Source organism: Pleuronectes platessa, chromosome 1, assembly GCF_947347685.1.
Source record: "Pleuronectes platessa chromosome 1, fPlePla1.1, whole genome shotgun sequence".
NCBI lineage: Eukaryota > Metazoa > Chordata > Actinopteri > Pleuronectiformes > Pleuronectidae > Pleuronectes > Pleuronectes platessa.
The window spans coordinates 29,822,669-29,841,643 of NC_070626.1; the positions used below are offsets into that span (position 1 = coordinate 29,822,669).

The window sequence follows — 18,975 nt, forward strand, 5'->3', positions numbered from 1 at the left end:
CAAACTGCAAACTGACCTTAAATCTATATTATATGTTTTATTATACCATCACATTTTGGCAGGAGATCATAACCCACTGATGCCGACATACGGCCGTGCTGAGAGGAGTCGTGGTGATTTGTTTTGAGCAGCGAACAATGAGAGAGACGGTTGCCTGTTTGAAAGCTGAGTTGACGATGGCTCACTTTTTGGCAGGACAGTCGGGGAGGCCGGCTGGTTGGCTGGCAGCAGATAGGAGGAGTAGATGGAGTAGATGGAGGAGGAGGAGGGGGATGTGATTGGTGGTGGTGGTGGTGTGTGGGCAGGTCACACTGGCTCCATTCAGGCCCTAAGACAACACCACACAGAATGATAGACTCCTCAGGATTGTTTGTCCCTCAGGGGCCATTCTCTCTCCTGTCTCCCTCAATGGCACCCTTAGTTGCACATGAGAGGCTCTCACAGGTACCAGAGAGAGGGAGAGAGAGAGTGTGCATGTGTGTGTGTGTGTGTGTGTGTGTGTGCGTTTGAAGGGTGGAGCGGGGTGGTGGAGCCGGGGTTGTATTTTAGAGATAAAGCCTCCTAGTCCTATGGTTGATTGCCCCGCTATAGACGGTCACTCAGGGGCTCTGAAAGGCTCCCTCAGACGCCAGTGAATAAACTCTTACTCTTACGCTTCCATACATCACCTCCACCTCCCACCCCCCCCCCATCCACCCCCCCATCCTCCCTCCTCCTCCTCCTCTGGCAGATCCACCCCCTCCACTCTCTCACTTTGAATTTTCCGGGGGATTTGAGCACCACCCCTTCAACCCTCCTCCCAGGAAAAGAAAATATATAAACCCAACTCGTCCATACGTGCACACATTGAACAGACAACGTTTCCCTATCGACCATTTGACGAGGGGTCAACCTGAAGGACGTCAGGATCAATAATCTCAAATTAGACAGTTACTGATAATCCCCCCCCCACCGCCCCTCTTTTTAAAAGTCTGACAGATTAGCCAGTGGCAGGAAGCAGAAGGGCTGGACTCTGTCAGTCCTCTTCCTTCCTGTGGACACGTCCAGGAGACGGATGCTGAGGTGCAGACGTGAACCTGGCTAGCTAACCATTAGCCTGCGTCTCTAAAGGCAGCGGTCAGCTCTGTTGTGTGGCTCCTGTCAGTGGCTTCCTGGCTGGGGGGGGGGGGGGGCGACTGATCCATCCTGAGGGGTCACAGGTGGGAAGTTCCTAAAGAGATGTTCCTGATACTGTAGGGACAGTGTTCACGTGAAGGGACTTTACATTTTAGGGAGAATAGTTTTCTTCTCTACTGGAATTCAGCAAATTGTTTTGAGCTTTTTACTTTAGGACTTTGGCTCCTTGTCAATTTGCAGATTCAGACTTTCTGGACAACAAGATATGAACTCATCTAAAACTAGAATGGCAGCTTATAGTATAATTTGTAATAAAATATCATTTAAATTCTTGTTTTTACTCCTTTATCTACATCTGCACTTAAATTTGATGTCTGGTTGAAACCATTTCAGTAATCTTTAAAGAATCCTGTTGAAAACAAACTCTTACATCAAGATCGATGAATAATTTTTTAGAAAAATCACAAAAAATGTCCCGAAACTCTCTTTCAAGCAACGTTAAGAAAGTTAGGGAGAAAGAATAAAGTCTCTTCCTCTGTAAATGAATTCATTCCTCAATCTAACGAGTTCCTTCACGGCTCAAACGCCTTCACCCAACTTTCAATACCAGCGATTCACTAGTGTTTTCTGCTGACAGACAGCAAATAGTCAATTAACACAACCTCTGTGGTGGAAACATACAAATCCCTGTTAGAGAAATAAATCTGAATTAAGATCCAGTGACACTATGGTTATGGTTTGGTTTATGTTTAGGCACAAACAGGGAAAGAGCATTGTTTGTTTTAAATGACTGCTTTATGAAAGCTAGGGGACCTTCGTCATCACGGCTACAGTAATAATCCAAGTATTATGGTTATGGACGTTGTGGGTAATGGGTTATGTGAAACCAGTTTGGACTGGTTTTGTGGAGAGCGTGAAGTGAACAGGGAGCTTCTACGTGTAAGTGTGTTGTTTTGTTGAGTAACTCGTTCACCTGAGCCTTTGGGTTTCAGAGAACCTGTAGATATTCTCCAGAGGGGCTATAAAATGAGCTTAAAAAACTATTTCACAGTATTTTTACATCAAAAGTTGTTTCTCTCTCTGTAAAACAGTTAAATATGCAGAATCGAAAAGTGTTCTGACATCACAGTGTCGTTCACAGGGACTGACTTTGGGGATTTGGGCTTTTGGAGTTTGTGGAAAGACGACAAATAGATTTATTATTTTCTTATTTCTCCTTGAATAACATTCCTCAAGATGAGTGTTTCCTGATACTTGAACACTTTTTACTTCAGATATTTGTTTACTTTTATTATTTTGAATTTTACTTTGCCACTGACTGCAGGATTAAGAATGAGCCTGCAGATTGAAAACAAGAGGTGAAAAGCTGGGTGTATGTTTTGAATGCAGCTCAGCTTCCTCTCAAACCTGTGCAGTGAAGATGAACGAGTCCTTCTGGCCTCAAAGACCTGGGCGTGGGGGGGGGGGGGGGGGGGGGGGGGTTGATTGACACTGTCCATCACAGGCAATGAACTCAACTCTCTCTGCTCAGTTCTACTCTCCGGGTCCGTTGTGAGAGAGGGAAACTCAAGCTCTACCGTTATTCATTAATTTTCATTTGCTTGACTGTTAATTAGTCTTTTCCTTTACTCAACAGCTACACAAACTTCCCATTAGCATGTTTAAACCGCTGACTTCCCTTGCCACTGTCACACCATTTACATTTCCCAACCTTTGTATGTAAAGCCTGCAGTGGCTGGAGGAGCTGAATGTTGCCTCCTTATGGTGCAGGGCCCTGGTTTTTAAGCCATTCAAATTCAGCCTTGGTGGTGGAGGTGCGGGGGGGCTTTGCATATTCCTCTGTCCTCTGGGAGCGCGGCGCAGGCAGCTCCACCTTTTGTCTGCACCTCGGCCTGCGGACCTCGGGAAGTTCTCCGCTCTGATCAGGCTTCCGTTTAAACAAGTGAAACAAAAACCAGCATTTAAACCAAACCAGGATTCCGTCCGTCAGAGATTTAGATCCAAGCTGTTGCCCTTCTGCTGCTGCTGCTGTGGCTGTAAATGCTAATTCCTCCGGTCTTTACATTATTTGCAAATCTGCCCCCTTTTCACCACCCACACCAGAAAACTCTCTTCTTTTACCTGCTTTTGTAAAGTTTAGAAATATCTGCACGTGGAGTTTTTCTGGATTTTCTCAACAGAAGGGAAAAGATCTCTGGAGGGAAAGAACACCGACTGATTACTCGTCTGTTATTTTCTTTGCAACGACACATTCAGACTCTTCAGAATCGTCCCCCCCGACAATAGATCTAATATAGGCTGCCCTCTGCCTCACCTCTGTCTCAATCGTCTCGTGCACTCCTGAGGAACTATGGCCAAATTAGTCTGCTTAGAAATGGAGAAGTGCCTTAATTAAAACTTCATCCTCTCTCTCTCTCTCTCTCTCTCTCTCTCCAAATCCCCCTCTTCTCTGCTTTATTCTTCCCCTTCTCATCCTCTCTCCTCCTCCACGGCCTCATCTCATCGGGCAGACAGAGGCGAGGGGGGGGGGGGGTGGTGGTGGTGAGGGGGGGGGATCGTTGACTTGCACTCGTATGCTTTCACTTGTTCCCCGGGCCTCAATAGAAACTCCTCGTTAGATACAATGACCTTGCAAATTAAAGGGAATGACTGTCCCAAATTAAACCGAGCAAAGCAGCCCCATGAGGGCGGCCCGGCCTCTCTCTCTCTCTCTCTCTCCGCCCGGGCTTAGCCTGCCCGCCGCTCACTCGCTCGCCCGCCCCCCCCCCCTCCAGCCCTTTCTCATAAGCGAGAGGTAAAGGGGAGAGGGGAGAATGGAGGTTTTCTTCCCGGTCCTCCTCGAGATGCTACTTCTTGCTAATTAACTGGTGCTCTTTGTCATCTCCTCTGTGAGCATGAAGGAGCCTCGGAGCAGAGGAGGGGGTGTGCGCGCTGAATGGAGCTTTCTCAACATGGCAACCCTTGCCAACTGTCTCTTGCTCTCATGCACCCTTCCGCCTGATCTCTTTGTCACATGTTGCAATAGCGAATGAATTGATAGCGCTTTTTATTAATTAGTTTTTCTTTCTGTGTCCCTGCCCGGCGCTGACTCGTGGGTTCCTTGGAGGGAAACGGCCGCTTGTGATCCACGTCTCCGTCATTAAAAATGAATTTTCTCATGAAGGAGGAGAAACAACTTTAATGATGGAGTGTTTGCATGTGTGTGTGTGTGTGTGTGTATGTGTGTGTTAGTGTGTGTGTTTTCTCTTTGCATGTGAATGTAGCCATGATCCCTGGACTCAGGAGATGGCCGACCAGGACCTGTCTTCTCTAATCCTTCAAATATTGTCCCCAGTTCAATGAATGGTGTAAAATTGGAACATATGTGTCATTATTCCGTTAATCTTTCATTATGCGGTGATGGACTTTTTTCTTTTCTTCGTTTTATCCCTCCTCCAGCTCGGTGCTCCTCACAAGCTGCAGCCCATCTCCCATGAAACCGGGATTATCTGCATATAATGTCGTGTTTTCCAGCCGACGCACAGAATATGAACTTCTCCCCCGAAAGCATGAATCATCAGTGGATTAGCTTCCAGGAGATGCTAGAGGGAAACTATGCGTCTCCCCGGGACAGTAAATGGAAGCTGCTGGACTCTCAGAGATCGTCTTGGCGTGGCCGACCCGCTCGGACACACGTCGTAAAGCTAACACGGTTTGACTCCCCCGACTGTGACACTGGGATTTGCTTCTCCCTTGATCAATTAGCCTCCGCTTGTCCCCGCGGTAAAGATCCAGCAAAAGTTTAAACTTCAAAAAGGCAAAACTATGGGAAAACATTGACATAATAGCTGGAATCGAACTCTGTCCCGTGAAAAGTGGAACAACTGGAACCAAAATAAATCTGTCTCTGTGTGTGGCAGAGGGAAATACACTTCATTCCAAGTTTTGAACATTCTCCCGAACACAGGACGAGGTGTAAGAGGTCGTCAGGCTCCTTCCATCCTTCAGCCGGCTCAGATTGGACCGAACCAAAGCATGACAAGGTTTTACCTCAAGTGATTTTTTTTTTTTTAAAAGAAGGCAAGTGAAAGTTTCAAATTCCTGCTCGGCAGCCCGTTGTCTCTGGAGTGGACTCTGTCTCAGGCCTTTGTGCTCCCCTTGACCTTAAGTGTCTTATCATTTGAGCCCGCGGAGCAGAGGTCACGCTGCAATAGGCGACCTTTGACCCCAACCCGCTCCATCTCGCTTTTGTACAAGTACGAGGGGACTCTCTACGAAGACTCTCCAAGCCAAAGATAATATCCAGAGTCCTCTGAGATGCCAGGGGACGGGAGAGGAATAGAAGATTTACAGGACGTCAGCAGTTTCCTGTGCAGCGTCTGAGCGCTGGCAGAAAGGAGCCTTCTCTTCTATGTTGGGTTCTGGTGGACTGGCTTAACCCCACATCCTGGTCATGAGTTCATCATAAGAGGCCAATTGCAAACCTGGTGTCTCTTTGTTCACTCAGCTGATGGCTGGGAGAAAGAGAAGAGAAAAAAAAAAAAACATGAAAGTGCTCCTGCGTCTCACTGTGTCTCTGATCTGGATAAACTGTGTCATTTCTCGCTCATTAGGCTGAAATGCTCTGAGGACCTGAGGAGAGAGGTGGCATGAGGGAGATGATGGGGGGGGGGGGGGGGGGGGGGGGGGGGGCAGGAGCTGGTGAAAGGGGGGAAAGACCTGTGATGGTTTGGAGAACTGACAAGCAGAAGGGGGAGTTAAAGACCCAGGGGGGCAGAGGTCACCTCACCTATAGGGCCTATTGGATCCCCCCATAATGCCCTGATGGGATCAGTTACAGGCCTGACTGGGACACAGAACTAGCACAGGCCAGTGACTCCCAATGGTCGTGTGTGACTTTGAGATGCAGGACTTTGACTGCCCCGGGAATCAGACCTGTGGGGTCCGCATGTGTGTGTCAAAGTCGGTCAGACCACGTTACTGCTGCCCGTGTGAGTAAAGAGCCTGAGCGGCCTCACGCCTCACGGACCCTCAACGGGGTCAATGGACCGGCTGAGGGTCCACATCCGGGTTGAAGGGGAACGGCCGTGGCTTCATCGGCCTCTGCCCCTGACCACCGGGGAACTGGGACCAGCGTCATGGCTCCATCATGTTTGATTTATCATCTCCAGACCACGTGTTTATTAAATTATGACTGGAAAACTGCATCAAACCAAATGATAAATGGTCTGTTTATAGCACTTTTTTATAGTTTTGATGACGCTACATGTTTTTTGCCATTCACCCATTCACACACACACATTCACACAAGGAAACTTCAGCACTGGCATTGAACTACCGACTTTCTGGTTAGAGGACGACCCGTTCTACCCTCCGAGCCAAAGCCTTTCCCCAATTACTGTCTAATTAATGAAATACAGTTTAATTAAAGATTCGGAGAGCGACACACTTTTACTGGAGCTCACGATAAATAATTAAATTAAACCTGGTGCAGCCATAATTAACATTTAGCCTGTGATGCTAATTATTATTCAGATATGTGTTTATCAGATCCGTGGTTTACATCTGGTCCAAAGTTTATTTTTAACTAAACATCACAAATAGTACTTGAACAGCAAAGAGCCTGTTGAGCCTCTGAGCTGCTGCTCCAGCTTCAACTAACCCACTTTCTATTTCAGTTTATCTATTGATTATTCTAATGATTGTGGTTTTGTTTAATCTGCTGTAGCCATTAAAAGACTCCCAGCTGCTAATGGAACATTTTCAAAAGGCATTTTTTGCCACAAAAAACCTAATCTTTAAAAGTTACTTCAATGTGGGTCATTTTGTTGTATTTCGCTCAGTAATTTATCCCGAAAAAAATAAAAATTTGAGTATTTGTGTCTTAATCTGCTGAAAGTCCTGTGTGGGACACTCTTAATTTAAAGCTAAAAGTCAGAATTGTATCTCAATTGTTTTTATTTCATCCCAGATTAAATGAAAAGAGGGACAGGGACAAAATGAACATGGGTGTTTTCTTGATAATATATGCTCAATGTGAATTCATGGATCAAATGATGGAGCCAATGGATGGATGGAGTCTTCAAGTTAATCCAATCCAACCACATTCCACTAGAATTGACTAAATGCTGGTTTCAAATATATAAACTGAAAATACTCTGATTCTCTTTTTAAATGAAATCCACTTTCTTTTGTTGTTTTAATTCACGTCAACATAACAACAACAACAAACAGGGAACTCTGGCTCCGGCCTTTGTTTGTTTCTTTGTTTTGTTTTTTTACTTCTCAACGTGAAAGTAGATGAGTGGAAAAAAAAGTCTAAGTGTTCATGTTTTGTTGTTCTTCGATTAATCATGAGAGGCCAAGTGCAAGAACCGTGTCAAGCCTTGTTTATGTGTGGCTCAGGCTGCACACACACACACACGCACACACACACACACACACAGTGGCACATGCAAACACACAGTTGTGCAGCAGGAGCAGGAGCAGCAGCACTGAAAAGATCACTGGTTTCCTCCTGTTATGCAAATGCATCAAAACGCTTGAGTGAGAATTATATATGAATCCAATGAGGCTTTTTCTCTCTTTTAGAAATGCTTAGCCACAAGTGCTGAGAGGCCTCAATGGCAAGCGTCCGCTTCACTCCCTGGCCATGCGTATTATTCAGCTTGACGAGACGCAAACTGACATAAGCACCCGGGCTCACTTTCACCCACTGGCAATCCGATTATATGGCCAACACGGCATCAATGCTGCAGGGCCAACAGGCAGTGAAGTCCGTCAAGCGTCCCCTCCTCCACCCAAGCCCCTTCTCTAACCCATTCATACCTTCTCCTCTCTTCTTCTTCTTCTGCTGCTCCTGCCACCCCCCCCCCCCTCCCCACACACACCCTCACACACACTTCTGCAAGCCTCCACTCCCAGTAAACAACAAACCTCCACTCTCCACTCAGTCTGCAAACAGGGAGTTGTGGCCCCGGGCGGAGAACTTTTATCGAGAAGAGGTGGAAACTTTGAATTGCTCTTTTTAAAAAGGACTTTCACTGCATGAGGCAGCATTTTTGCAAGTTTTCCCAATCTCACCAAATCCTGGACAACATGCATTTCATTCCAGTTTAGATCCAAACTCTATCTCCCAGTTTGTCGGCGCCAGCTGTGCTACTCCGCCGAGCACAAAGACGGCATTAGGCAGCTGCATGCGGTGGCCCTCTGAACTCTGTCCACAGCCTGCTCGCTCCTCAATGAGCAGAAACCAGCAGCTATATCTGTATCAAACCAGTGCTGCAGGGTCGGGCCTGACCAGCAGAGTCACCGCTAACGTCATGGGACTCACTAAGCTAAACTGGTGTTGACAACCAGTCAGCCCCCGGCCTTCTTCTCCGCGCTGCGCAGTGACGCTTGGGTCCTCGGCCGGGGCACCCGCTGGAGCAGTGGGGTGTTTACATGACGCTACCCCGATAAGACTGCCAGGTGCTGGGGGGGGGGGGGGGGGGGGGGGGTTGAGAGCGAGGGCCCTGCTTGCAAATCGCCACCGCATCCGTGAAACTAATGTCGAGATGAGATTAAACTTGCAGAGAGATACATTTGCAATTGATTAACGCTGAGCCACTGTGACAAATTGCACTTTAAAAGGGAGTGTGTGCAAGTCTTTGTGTGTGTTTGTGTGTGTGTGAGTGTGTGTGTGTGTGTGTGAGTGAGTGTGTGTGTGCCAGATTATTGTGTAAACTCAAGAGGTTGGTTAAACAACAGTAATTTACACCCGACGCCTGATTCTGTGTATTTTTCGGCACCAGATGTTTTTGGTTGAAAAACAGAAGTAAAGTGTTTAGATTTAAATAAACAGTGATAGTTTCAGGTGCAGTGTAATGAGCCGGTGCAGCCTGGTCCACCTGCCTGCCTCTCCCTTCCAATCCAAGGATTATGGAGGACTACTGAGCTTCCTCTGCACCCCTCTGTTTTGTCTGGTATTAATGAGCAATTAACTTTGCATACAAGGTCACGGACAATGGTGTTGGTTGTCAGATTATGCAAATGCTCCTGGCTGTGGCTGCACTGAAAGAGGACAGCGGATCCCTGTGAAAAGGGAGGCCTGTGGCCTTTCTCTCAGATGAGAAAATGATATGCAAACTGTACCAACATGCGCTTTAAGAGGATTAGGACACCACTCGACATCCATACTGACAACTGCTAATAAATGAACAGCAAAGAGGGAGAGACAAGAAAGAGCAGCTCTAGGACTTGTCCCCGTGTGGAGAGTGGAACCTGCACGTTACAGCTTTGGACAGTCAAATGTGAAATGTGCAATGCGTGGTCTTAATGATGGGATTTTGATGAGCTGAGCGTGGGGGGGCGAGGACCAGATCAAGAAAGTGATGACAAAAGCCCGAGTGAAAGGATCCAGTGTGGGGTTGAAGCAGATGAGAAGAAGAGCCCGGGGTGAAACTAAGAAGTTGAACTCCCATGACCAAGTGAGGGGGAACAGGTGCAGCCAGAGTTCATGCAGAACGCTTTGTGCCCCGATGTGGCTTCAGTCCACTTGGGGAAGAGGGAGGGGCCCATGTTTAATACAAAGTTAATATCAATTTAATGCTTGTCACCGCTCCTCTGAATCTGCTGGCATCGCTAATTCTCTCAGTGTTGAGCCGGGCCTCGCCGCGGCGGCCTGGACAGATGCCGCCGGGACCTGTGGAGGCCGCCGGTGAGCTGAGGTGAAGCCGCGGCCAAAACTCCCCGAGTGGGAGCCACTGGGGGGGGGGGGGGGGGACGCCATGAATGCTCACAAATGGAATCAGCTGAAATAGATGTTTGGTTAACTTCACATGGCAGCGAGCGAGGATTCACTGCAGCTTCATTCCCCCAAACAACACAAGTGTCACGTTTAGAGGCTCAGGAGGTTTTCAGAAAGTTCACTGGAGAAAGAACTGCAGTGATTTGCTTTGGGTCGATACTGTGACCTGGATATTAGCAGCAAGTTTGAGTATATATGATTTTGTTCAATATGCTCAGTCTGTTATCAATGATGCATTAATGTGCAAGCAGCAGTTTAAGATCAGTGCATATCAGGTTTTATAGTCAAAATCTATAATGTGATTCAACAAGTATCACTTTTAAATAAGGGAAGTTAAATATTATATCATGGAATTGAAAAATCCATATAAAGAGCCTTAAATATTCAGAATTTAATGTATCTATTACATTATAATTCATCTTTATGCACTTTTAAACTTCTCCTCCAGCCTCTCAAGTTACAATATTCACATCTTTACAAAAGACCAGCTGTTGGAAACCCTATTTAATTCCAATATTGCTTTCCAATTGGGTTGCTCTTGTGACTCCTGCACGAACCATATGTTTTTAACCTCGTCTGCCTGTTTATGGTGCCGCATGTGCCGCAGCAGGAGTCTGCTAAACGGTCAGGATGGATGGTGTCAGCTGAAATAAAGCCTCTCATTTACATTGGGGCTTTGGATGCGCGCGGGGGCTGAAAAGGCTGCGGAGCCTGAGATGGATGGACTGGTGACCGGTGTCATACACGAGGCTGCAACCAGTCAGCACAATCTGTTCATCCCGGGCCCAGTGAAAGGATGGGGAGTTCCCTGCTCCTCGGTGCGTCCACGTCACCGATAAATAATGAGGGAATAATAAACAGTTAACCACCTGTCGGACCCTCGGCACAATGGCACGGTCCATACAGGCGCTCTCATGCATGGGTAACATATTTACTCAGCCCCTTTCACTTAACGAAGCAGAAAGAGAAGCGAGACAATGGTTAAGTTCATCTATTTGGTAAAATGGCCCCTGTCGGAAAAAAAAGAGAAAAACCTTGGATCATATTCGCCTGTAATGTCCCGACTGGAAATGATAACCCTATAATCTAGTGATGAATGGGTAATCCCATTCCAGAAGTGATAAACATCAGTAGATAATCCCTGTGGGGGGTATTAACCTATAAGTGAGCACACACACATTACACAAAAGTATGAATATTATATGATAAACACACTAATTGAATATTGGAAGGACAAATGCGTAGAACTGCGCATTGGACGCAAATTGGGAAAAACTCACTGTTTCTATAATTTGCAGCCTGGTGGAGCTGCTGATGTGATTCTGCAATATAAACTATAATGTCATGTAAATTTACACTTGAGATGTTGAATCCCTGCAGGATATTTCAGCCATGGCACCTCGCTGGGGTGTGGGGGGGCTGGGGGGGGGTGAGGGGAGGAGGAGGAGCTGGTGCTAATATCTCAGAGATGTGCTTTTAATGGCTTTTAATTCAGCCGCAGCCAGCTGTTTTTACTCGGCGTGCTAAAGGAGCCGGGACGTGGCAAGCTTGCAAAGCTCGTAGAAATTAGTCTCGGTCGGCCCGAGCAGCCCATGCTTCCTGCAAACCATCTGCCGGCCGCGCACAAAGGGAGGATTTCGCGGAGCCAAGTAAAGGAATACGGGCTCATAAAAACGCATTGAAGGTCTCGTTACTTATTGGAGGTGTAGCTGCGGGGCCGCGCCGCTGCGTAAACGCCTGTTTGTGCGTCGCTGCGTGCGCCAATAAAGCAGACGCACCTCGGATAAGCCCCGAGTCTCTCCGAAAGGATCATTTCACGGAGGCGTTCCCCTTTTAATTATCGGATTGTGGCCACTTTACATTCGGGCTGACGTTGAAGCACTTGTCGGTGTGGAGCTGATCCCTAATGAGGATTTCATCCTGGAGGCAAATTTAAATCTGCTCTTAAAATTCAATTAAAGTTCGTTTATTAACACTCAACATTTCTGCTTTAAATCTACGAGTGGTTTAAATTACTGGCTGGTGTCAGAGCCCTTAAAATATCAGTCATTGTTTGAGATGAAGCATAAAATATTTCTAATTATATTTATTGTGACTTTATTAAGTTTGTGCACAACTAAAATTTAATTGCGCACATTTCCTCTTTAAGGGAAGTTGTGAAAACGATGTTTCGCTTAAAGTTTGTAGGCCACAACATTTTTAAATTGAATAAAATCTCTTGAATGAAAAGAGCAACCATAAAAATAAAAAACCAGACTAATAAAATCAAATTATTAATAAACATTTCTGTTTTTGAGTTTCTCGTATGGTTTTAAATCGAATTCAAACTTTTCCAATTTGTTTAATTGGATTTATTTTAATTGGGTTTCAAACTGGCAACAATTAGGCCCCTTTTTAAAAAAGATTCCGTTTTCTTTTTCTCTTTAACTCTTTGCGGCTGCGACGCTTTTCTTTTTTTTATCCTTTGCGCCTGATCGCTTTTTTTGCTTTAACTGGTTTTTCGGGGGCAAAGCTGACAGAACACGACGATCAGGCTCCAAGTCGCTTTAATACGAGTTTTATATGGGGGTCTCAGTGTCCGCTCATATGAATGCGTTTTAAATCAAATCACAGATGCACTTTTATTCAGCCGGTTAAAATAGCAGAACAAAACCGTCTTTAGAAATACAGCTTTTTTTTCTTTTTTTTTTTATTCCACAGGGCTTTTTTCATTCTGCAGCCGGGTGAGGGACGGAGAGAAAGGCCGAGGGGCGCCTCCTCCGCAGCTGAGGGTGACAGTTAGTTCATGGTTAACAGGATCAGCCGCGCACGGCTCAGGCCGCACACTTCTCCTGTGCGCGCTGCGCCGCGGCTCCGCGCCCTGAATGAGGCCTGCGCCACACACACAACAAAAAGAAAGAAGGGAGAGTGATATTTAACACATCTGTTAAAGCGTTTTGATAGCAGAAATCCCGTTAAGACATTATTCCATGACGAGGGGACAGATTGAGTGTTGAGAATCCGATGAAACCCTAAAACTCATTTACATCTCAGATGCCGGCGTCTGCGTTGAATGCAGATGATGTGGATTTAAACAATAAATATAATCGCTTGTTCTGTCAATGCCGTCAAATGGTTTCCAAGTCCAGTTGTGTTCACCTGTATTCACTGTTTATTTTTTATTATTTTTCCAGCACTGAAAAACAGAATAAAAGAATAATTTAGCATTTTTAACGACTATATTTGTTCCTCCTCCATCAGAGGGAGGCGGTGAATGGAGGAGAAGGGAGTATCTTTGTCAACGTGCTGATTAAAAGTCCCCTGCGATGGCTGGATCTGCAGAGATTGCTCTTTAATTAGGCCGCTTGCTTCTGCCAAACAAAACAAACTGAAAGGAAAGTGGTCAACATGCAAAATTGATGACTGAGCCTCTTTTGTGGTCGCTACATTGTGTGTTGCTTGCTTATGAAGTCTAATGCAATCATAAATTGCGTCCTCTGGCCAATCGGCGGGCCGGGGGATAGTTCATGAAAGCGACCCATGTGGAGAACTTTGTTGAGCCCCATTGTGAAGCTGTCAGTCCTGAGAAGGAGGGCCGAGGAGGGAGGGGGGGGGGATCTTGCTGCTATAAAAGCTCCTCTGCACACAGCGAAGGAACCAGAGGAGCTACAGACATTCACTCGAGTGATTCTCTCCCAGCTGACACCAGGAGTATTTCAGATTTCACACTTTTTGAAAAAAGACAGCCGGGACCATGATGATCCCCAGCGTCCTCGCGCCTCCTGCTTTCTACCCGGGGCTGTACCGTCCCGCCGCGGCTCTGCCCCTCCACCACACCCTGCCGTCCGCCTTCCAGACCCACTCCAGCTTCCTGGTGGAGGACCTGCTGCGCATGAGCCACCCGGCAGCCTTCATTAACCGGACTGTTCCCTCAGCCAGTGCGTCCCTGCCCACCGCCACCACCACCTTGTCCTTCAGCTGCGCGTCCGCGGAACGCGCCTTGGCCACGGCCGCGCTCACGCGTGAATCTTACTCCCCGAAAACGTCGCTGCCGAACAGCAAGGACCCGACTTTTCTCAAGTTTGGAGTGAGCGCCATCCTCGCACCTTCACCAAAGAGCGGTGAGTACACGCACCGTGTGTCCGCCTCCACACTGAGCCTGTGTTTGTGTGTGTTCATGTTTGTTGTGTAACGCATGGAGGGGTTTCTAACGTGTGTGATGTTCCTCCACAGTCTCCTCACATCACCCTACAATCCACCACCTGCACTCCAAGACCTTCCCCTTCCCCTGCTTTGACGGGACCTTCCACCCCATATTCAGGACGCCTTATTTACCAGGTAGGCACAACTGATTCTCCTCCAGCCTGTACATTCATCCGTCTCCAGCCTTTACAATTCCGTCCGAGCTAATTGCATTTAGATGTAAAACACTTTCCACCCCTGTCATATATTTCACCCGGAGTGGAGGCAGAAAGGGGACAAGCAGCCAGAAAAGAAGAAATCACTGTCTTATTAAGAGGGAGCCCTGGCCCCTGGCCGGACCCACCCATCCACCCCCTAATTAACCAATTATCCCAAATCGTCACGGTCTAAATTTGAGGCGGGGTGGCGAGTTATAGTCCCCCCTGTTTCCCATTGGGGGGCGTTTTGGCATTTTCCCGACCCACGTTTTCCCACAGCGCCCGGGGGGCCACCGGGCCGCAGTGGCGGGCAACAAAGCCCCCCAGCACCGTGACCAATTTGGTCAGCTCCCACCGGGCGAACCACCCACACACCCCGGAGAGTGACTTTTACCAGGCGGGCCAAAGGCGTGAACCAGTCATGCACTAATTTCCCTATTAGGCGCTATTGAGAGTTTTCAATATTCTCACAAGACCACATAGCGCGTCGTTGTTCCTGATTCTGCTGCGGCCACAAGGCAGCTCCAGTCAGGAGCGAGTCCAGGCACCGTTACGCACGGAGGGGACGTGTCCTGCGCGCTGGGACTTTGCAGTAAAGCGAGTTTTCTAAAAAAGCCCAAGTCCAAACCAAAACGTCCCAGCTGGGGGAAGCCTCCCCGTGCGTCCTGCAGAGCTCATGGGATAAGTTACCACTGACCCCCGGTCCTCTCTCTCCCTGCGCCCTAAACGGTCCTCTATTCTCCTGCCGGGCCAATCAACGAGTTGAGATAAAGAATAATCTCTTAGAAAAGTCTATAAAGTCGCTAGTCCGTGCTTTCATTCAGACAGATCATAATAGAGATGGAGTCTTTTCACGGGCTCATCTGAAAGCCTCAACAAAACAACTCCAGAGGCCTGAATAGCTTTTCGTGTTCATTTAATGAAAATGATTTGAGGGCATGAAGAAGAAGAAGAAGAAGAAAAAAAAGCGCCATTCCCCCTCCACTCCCCCCACCCCCGCCCCCCCCTCGGGCATCAGTATTCTGGTATGCAGTTGTGTTTAGTTTGAAAGTGTAAATCTCCTTTTGTTGCGATAATATATGGCCTTCGCCGCCTGTCCAGAGTCTTTTCTGCGTTAGTTCATTACTACACAATTACCGTTCACGGTTTATTAACTCCTCTATCCGCCCTCACAGGGTTCCTTAAAGGATATGCTACCTCTTTACCATACCAATGCGGTTGGGGACCGGCCAATGTGCTAATTAGTCACCTCGTGCCATTTCACTCAAAACGGAGACGTATTGCTCAGTTGCAAAGAGGGAAAACTTCCACTAAAGGTTGAAAAGTGCGCTCTCATAGAGGGATGATTAGATTCACACAGAAACATCTGAAGTAGTTTAGAGTTTAGATTAAAAAAGTAAACTATCTCCCAGTTGGTTCTTTTCTGGCTGCAGGTTCGTCCCCATGCGCAGATCTGAAGTTGATCCTGTGATATGACAAAGTTTATACGAATCGAACAAGTTCTAACTTTTTCTTCTTGTTTTTTTGTTTGCTTTGCAGCATCTTCATCTGTTGTTCCAATGCCCGGGACCTTCTCATGGCCCCTGGCCGCCAGAGGGAAACCCCGGAGAGGGATGCTGAGGAGGGCGGTGTTCTCCGACGTGCAGCGCAAGGCCTTGGAGAAGATGTTCCAGAAACAGAAATATATCAGCAAGCCCGACAGGAAGAAGCTGGCGTCCAAACTGGGCTTAAAAGACTCACAGGTAATAAAACAAATCCCTTAAAAACAAGAAGTGCACACGTGACCTCAAGTGCTCTAAACGTCGTGCGTAATTTACGCGTAAAAGTCGCTGTTACGCGTTCCGCCCTGAACATCCCCACTCACCGTCTCCTCTCTGTCCACAGGTGAAAATCTGGTTCCAGAACCGGCGCATGAAGTGGAGGAACTCCAAGGAACGGGAGCTGCTGTCCTCCGGGGGCTGCCGCGAGCAGACGCTGCCCACCAAAGCGAACCCTCACCCGGACCTGAGCGACGTGGGCAAGAAGTCCTCCGCCGAGGAAGAGGAGGAGGAGGAAGAGGAGTTTGTAAGAGAGAGAGTGAGGTCGACGGGTTCCAGCGTCTCCTCTCCTTCTCTGTCCAGTAAGCACTCAGACTTCTCAGAGTCAGACGAAGAAGAAATAACAGTATCTTAATTTATTTAAATAAAATTAAAAATTAAAAAAGCAAATATAGAGATATAACCCATGTTTTTTGTTTTCCTATGAGACTGTGATCAGATTTGTAAGAAACAAACAAACACATAAATGTCATTGTTCAAAACTTTCACTCGAGCTTGTTGCTTCGTCAGGATTTTTGCTTCTGAGATACAATTTGCTGTTTTGCACAGCTTTGTTCAATTGTACAGTATTTTGTACAATTTTGTATGGAAATTTTATGCCAAGAATATTGTGTTACTTTTGCCTTGACCTTGAATAGAGTTGTTTATTGGAGAAAAAATGTAGCTATTTCGTTAATAATTTATATGGATCTGTTTAATAAGTGTGTTGTATTATGTGCTGTATATATGTTTATTTCACATTTCTTTTGTACAAACACCAAATAAAATTGTAAAGTTGAAAACGAAGTGCGTGTGTGTGTGTTGTGTTTAAAAAAAAGAAAGAAGAAAAAGACAGTTTCACAAAGTTAAATCATAAATAATCATAAATTTTATTGAATCACAATAACTTAAGACTAGTACAGTGATATCAGATTCAATTCTCCGAGCCCTGGACAGACGGCATCGATCTGCTCTGATGTAAAGAGACTGTACACAAAATACTTCCTTTTCTTTTCAAGTACCGTAACAAATCGTCTAGAAAAAGTCATCAAAATGCTGCAGGATAACCAACTATTTACAGAGTTATGTTACATATATAGAAAAAAAATGTACATAGCAAAGAAGGCTAAACATTCATCGAGTTTGTGGGTAATAAACCGACTTGACGGGTCTGATGCTTCGACAACGAGAGCAGACAAGACAGGAGTCCGTCTCTTTGTGCTTACAGGGACTGCAGCAGGAGATTCTCTGGGAGTCACACACACACACACACACACACACACACACACAGACACACAAGGACAAAGAACTTCTGCCACAAACCCCCAAAAAATACAAATCTCATTCCATGCTGTACGTCTCGGCAGTGCTGCAATCTGCTCGGTGGGGTGGGGGGGGGGGGGCAAATGCACCTTTTGGCTTCCATTTGGAGATAAGAATGAACTTTGCATAGCATCGGTGACAAAAACACTGAAAGTGATGGAAGCCGCCCCCCCCCCCTGCCCGTCCCAGGAGGCAGACTGGGAGGTTCAAAAACAAAGAAATAGCTGAATGACTTTATTAATCTTTGAGCCGTAGAAATGATGTGAAGCCGGTTTTTTCAGTTTTTTACAAATTGTTTACATCATCATCGCTCAACCACAACAACCCTTTTTTATATCTTAAACCTCCGATTAGTTATATATGTCTATAAACAAAGCAGCATATACACTAGATCTCACTTAATTAGATTTGTTCATCACAAAAAAAACACACGACACAGACGATGGGCGTGGGAGAAAGCAAAGTTAGAGGATGGGGATGAGGTATAAAATCCAGACATCTTAAACTTCCCTCATCCAGTCAACCTGCCTTCCCACGTCCAGCACCAACCCCCCCCCCCCCCACCCCACCCCACCCCACACACACACACGTATATGTTTCTCTTTCCTGCTAGTGGTCCACATATCTACACCAGCTTCTCCTCCACGACCACTGGTGTTTGATATGATGAGAGGTCGACGCTGCTCAAGGGCAGAGTCGCCTCGGAGCCCTGTGAGTTACAGTCTACAGCCGTTCAGACGGATAAAGACTCGGCGAATGCACATAGTCTGTTCGAGAAAACAAAACCATAAAGAAGAAGAAGAAGAAGTAAGGCATTGTTTGTTATGGGATTCAGTCCAGCACCAGAAAAAGGAGACTTGTGCTACAGAAGCCTGTTTGGGCCACAAATGTGCTGAGAGGTTAAAGCAAGACGTGGTGGAGGCGTCGTTTGTGAAATTTGCACAGAAACGGGTAGAAAATGACATTAACCTCAAATACTGTTGTAGTTAAAAGGATAAATTAAGCCACAGTCAAAGTCTTTGCTCCTTTGTGAGAACGAAAAGGGATTTTTGTGAATTCGATTCTGCTCACGCTGGCTTTGTCAAATTAGCCACAGATGTTGCACTGGACAAGAAAAGCTTTTTTTCTTCTTTTTTTTGAATTTCCAGTAGGTCTGAGTTTTGTTTTGTGCGAATACAAGTTATGTTGCTCCGTTTCAAAAGGATCGACTCTCTGCTGGAACAATGGATTCCCAGCTACGAGGCAGGATGCGACCACTGGGGACCTTGATGGAATGCACCGTCTGATGTGTGGACAGCCGGAGTTGGAGCGTCAGCTGGATTGTGGTGAGAATGTCTGGTTACGCTGACCGAGCTTGTCTCCTCAGTTTGGATTATTTCTTTCCCCTGTTTGGATGAAGCAATGTTGCAGCAGAGTTGGTCTTTGTTGCCCGTGTTTATATCTCAACCTCTTCTCCACTGGCCACGAATATAACTCAAAAACTCTTCTTTTTTATTTGTGCTTTCTTAAAAAGTTCAGTGTGTAGAATTCAGTCGTCTTAAAAACTCCAAAGGTTTAGTTTGTCCAATTTGGGCTACTGTAAAAAACAAAATGG

At 46.5% G+C, this 18,975-nt stretch overlaps 1 protein-coding gene across 1 annotated transcript; it reads left to right on the plus strand.

The window, feature by feature from the left end:
- Positions 1 to 13,613: 13,613 nt before the first annotated feature.
- Positions 13,614 to 16,434, plus strand: dbx1a (developing brain homeobox 1a). The gene is made up of 4 exons (XM_053424974.1): positions 13,614 to 13,983; positions 14,096 to 14,200; positions 15,802 to 16,004; positions 16,147 to 16,434. The coding sequence occupies exons 1-4, from the start codon at positions 13,617 to 13,619 to the stop codon at positions 16,432 to 16,434; spliced, it is 963 nt and encodes a 320-aa protein (XP_053280949.1). The 5' UTR covers positions 13,614 to 13,616.
- Positions 16,435 to 18,975: the final 2,541 nt, after the last annotated feature.

Coding starts and splice junctions, on each gene's coding strand:
- dbx1a (XM_053424974.1), top strand. CDS start 13,617: ATGATGATCCCCAGCGTCCTCGCGCCTCCTGCTTTCTACCCGGGGCTG. Junction 13,984..14,095: donor CGCACCTTCACCAAAGAGCG/GTGAGTACACGC, acceptor GTTCCTCCACAG/TCTCCTCACATCACCCTACA. Junction 16,005..16,146: donor TGGGCTTAAAAGACTCACAG/GTAATAAAACAA, acceptor CTCTGTCCACAG/GTGAAAATCTGGTTCCAGAA.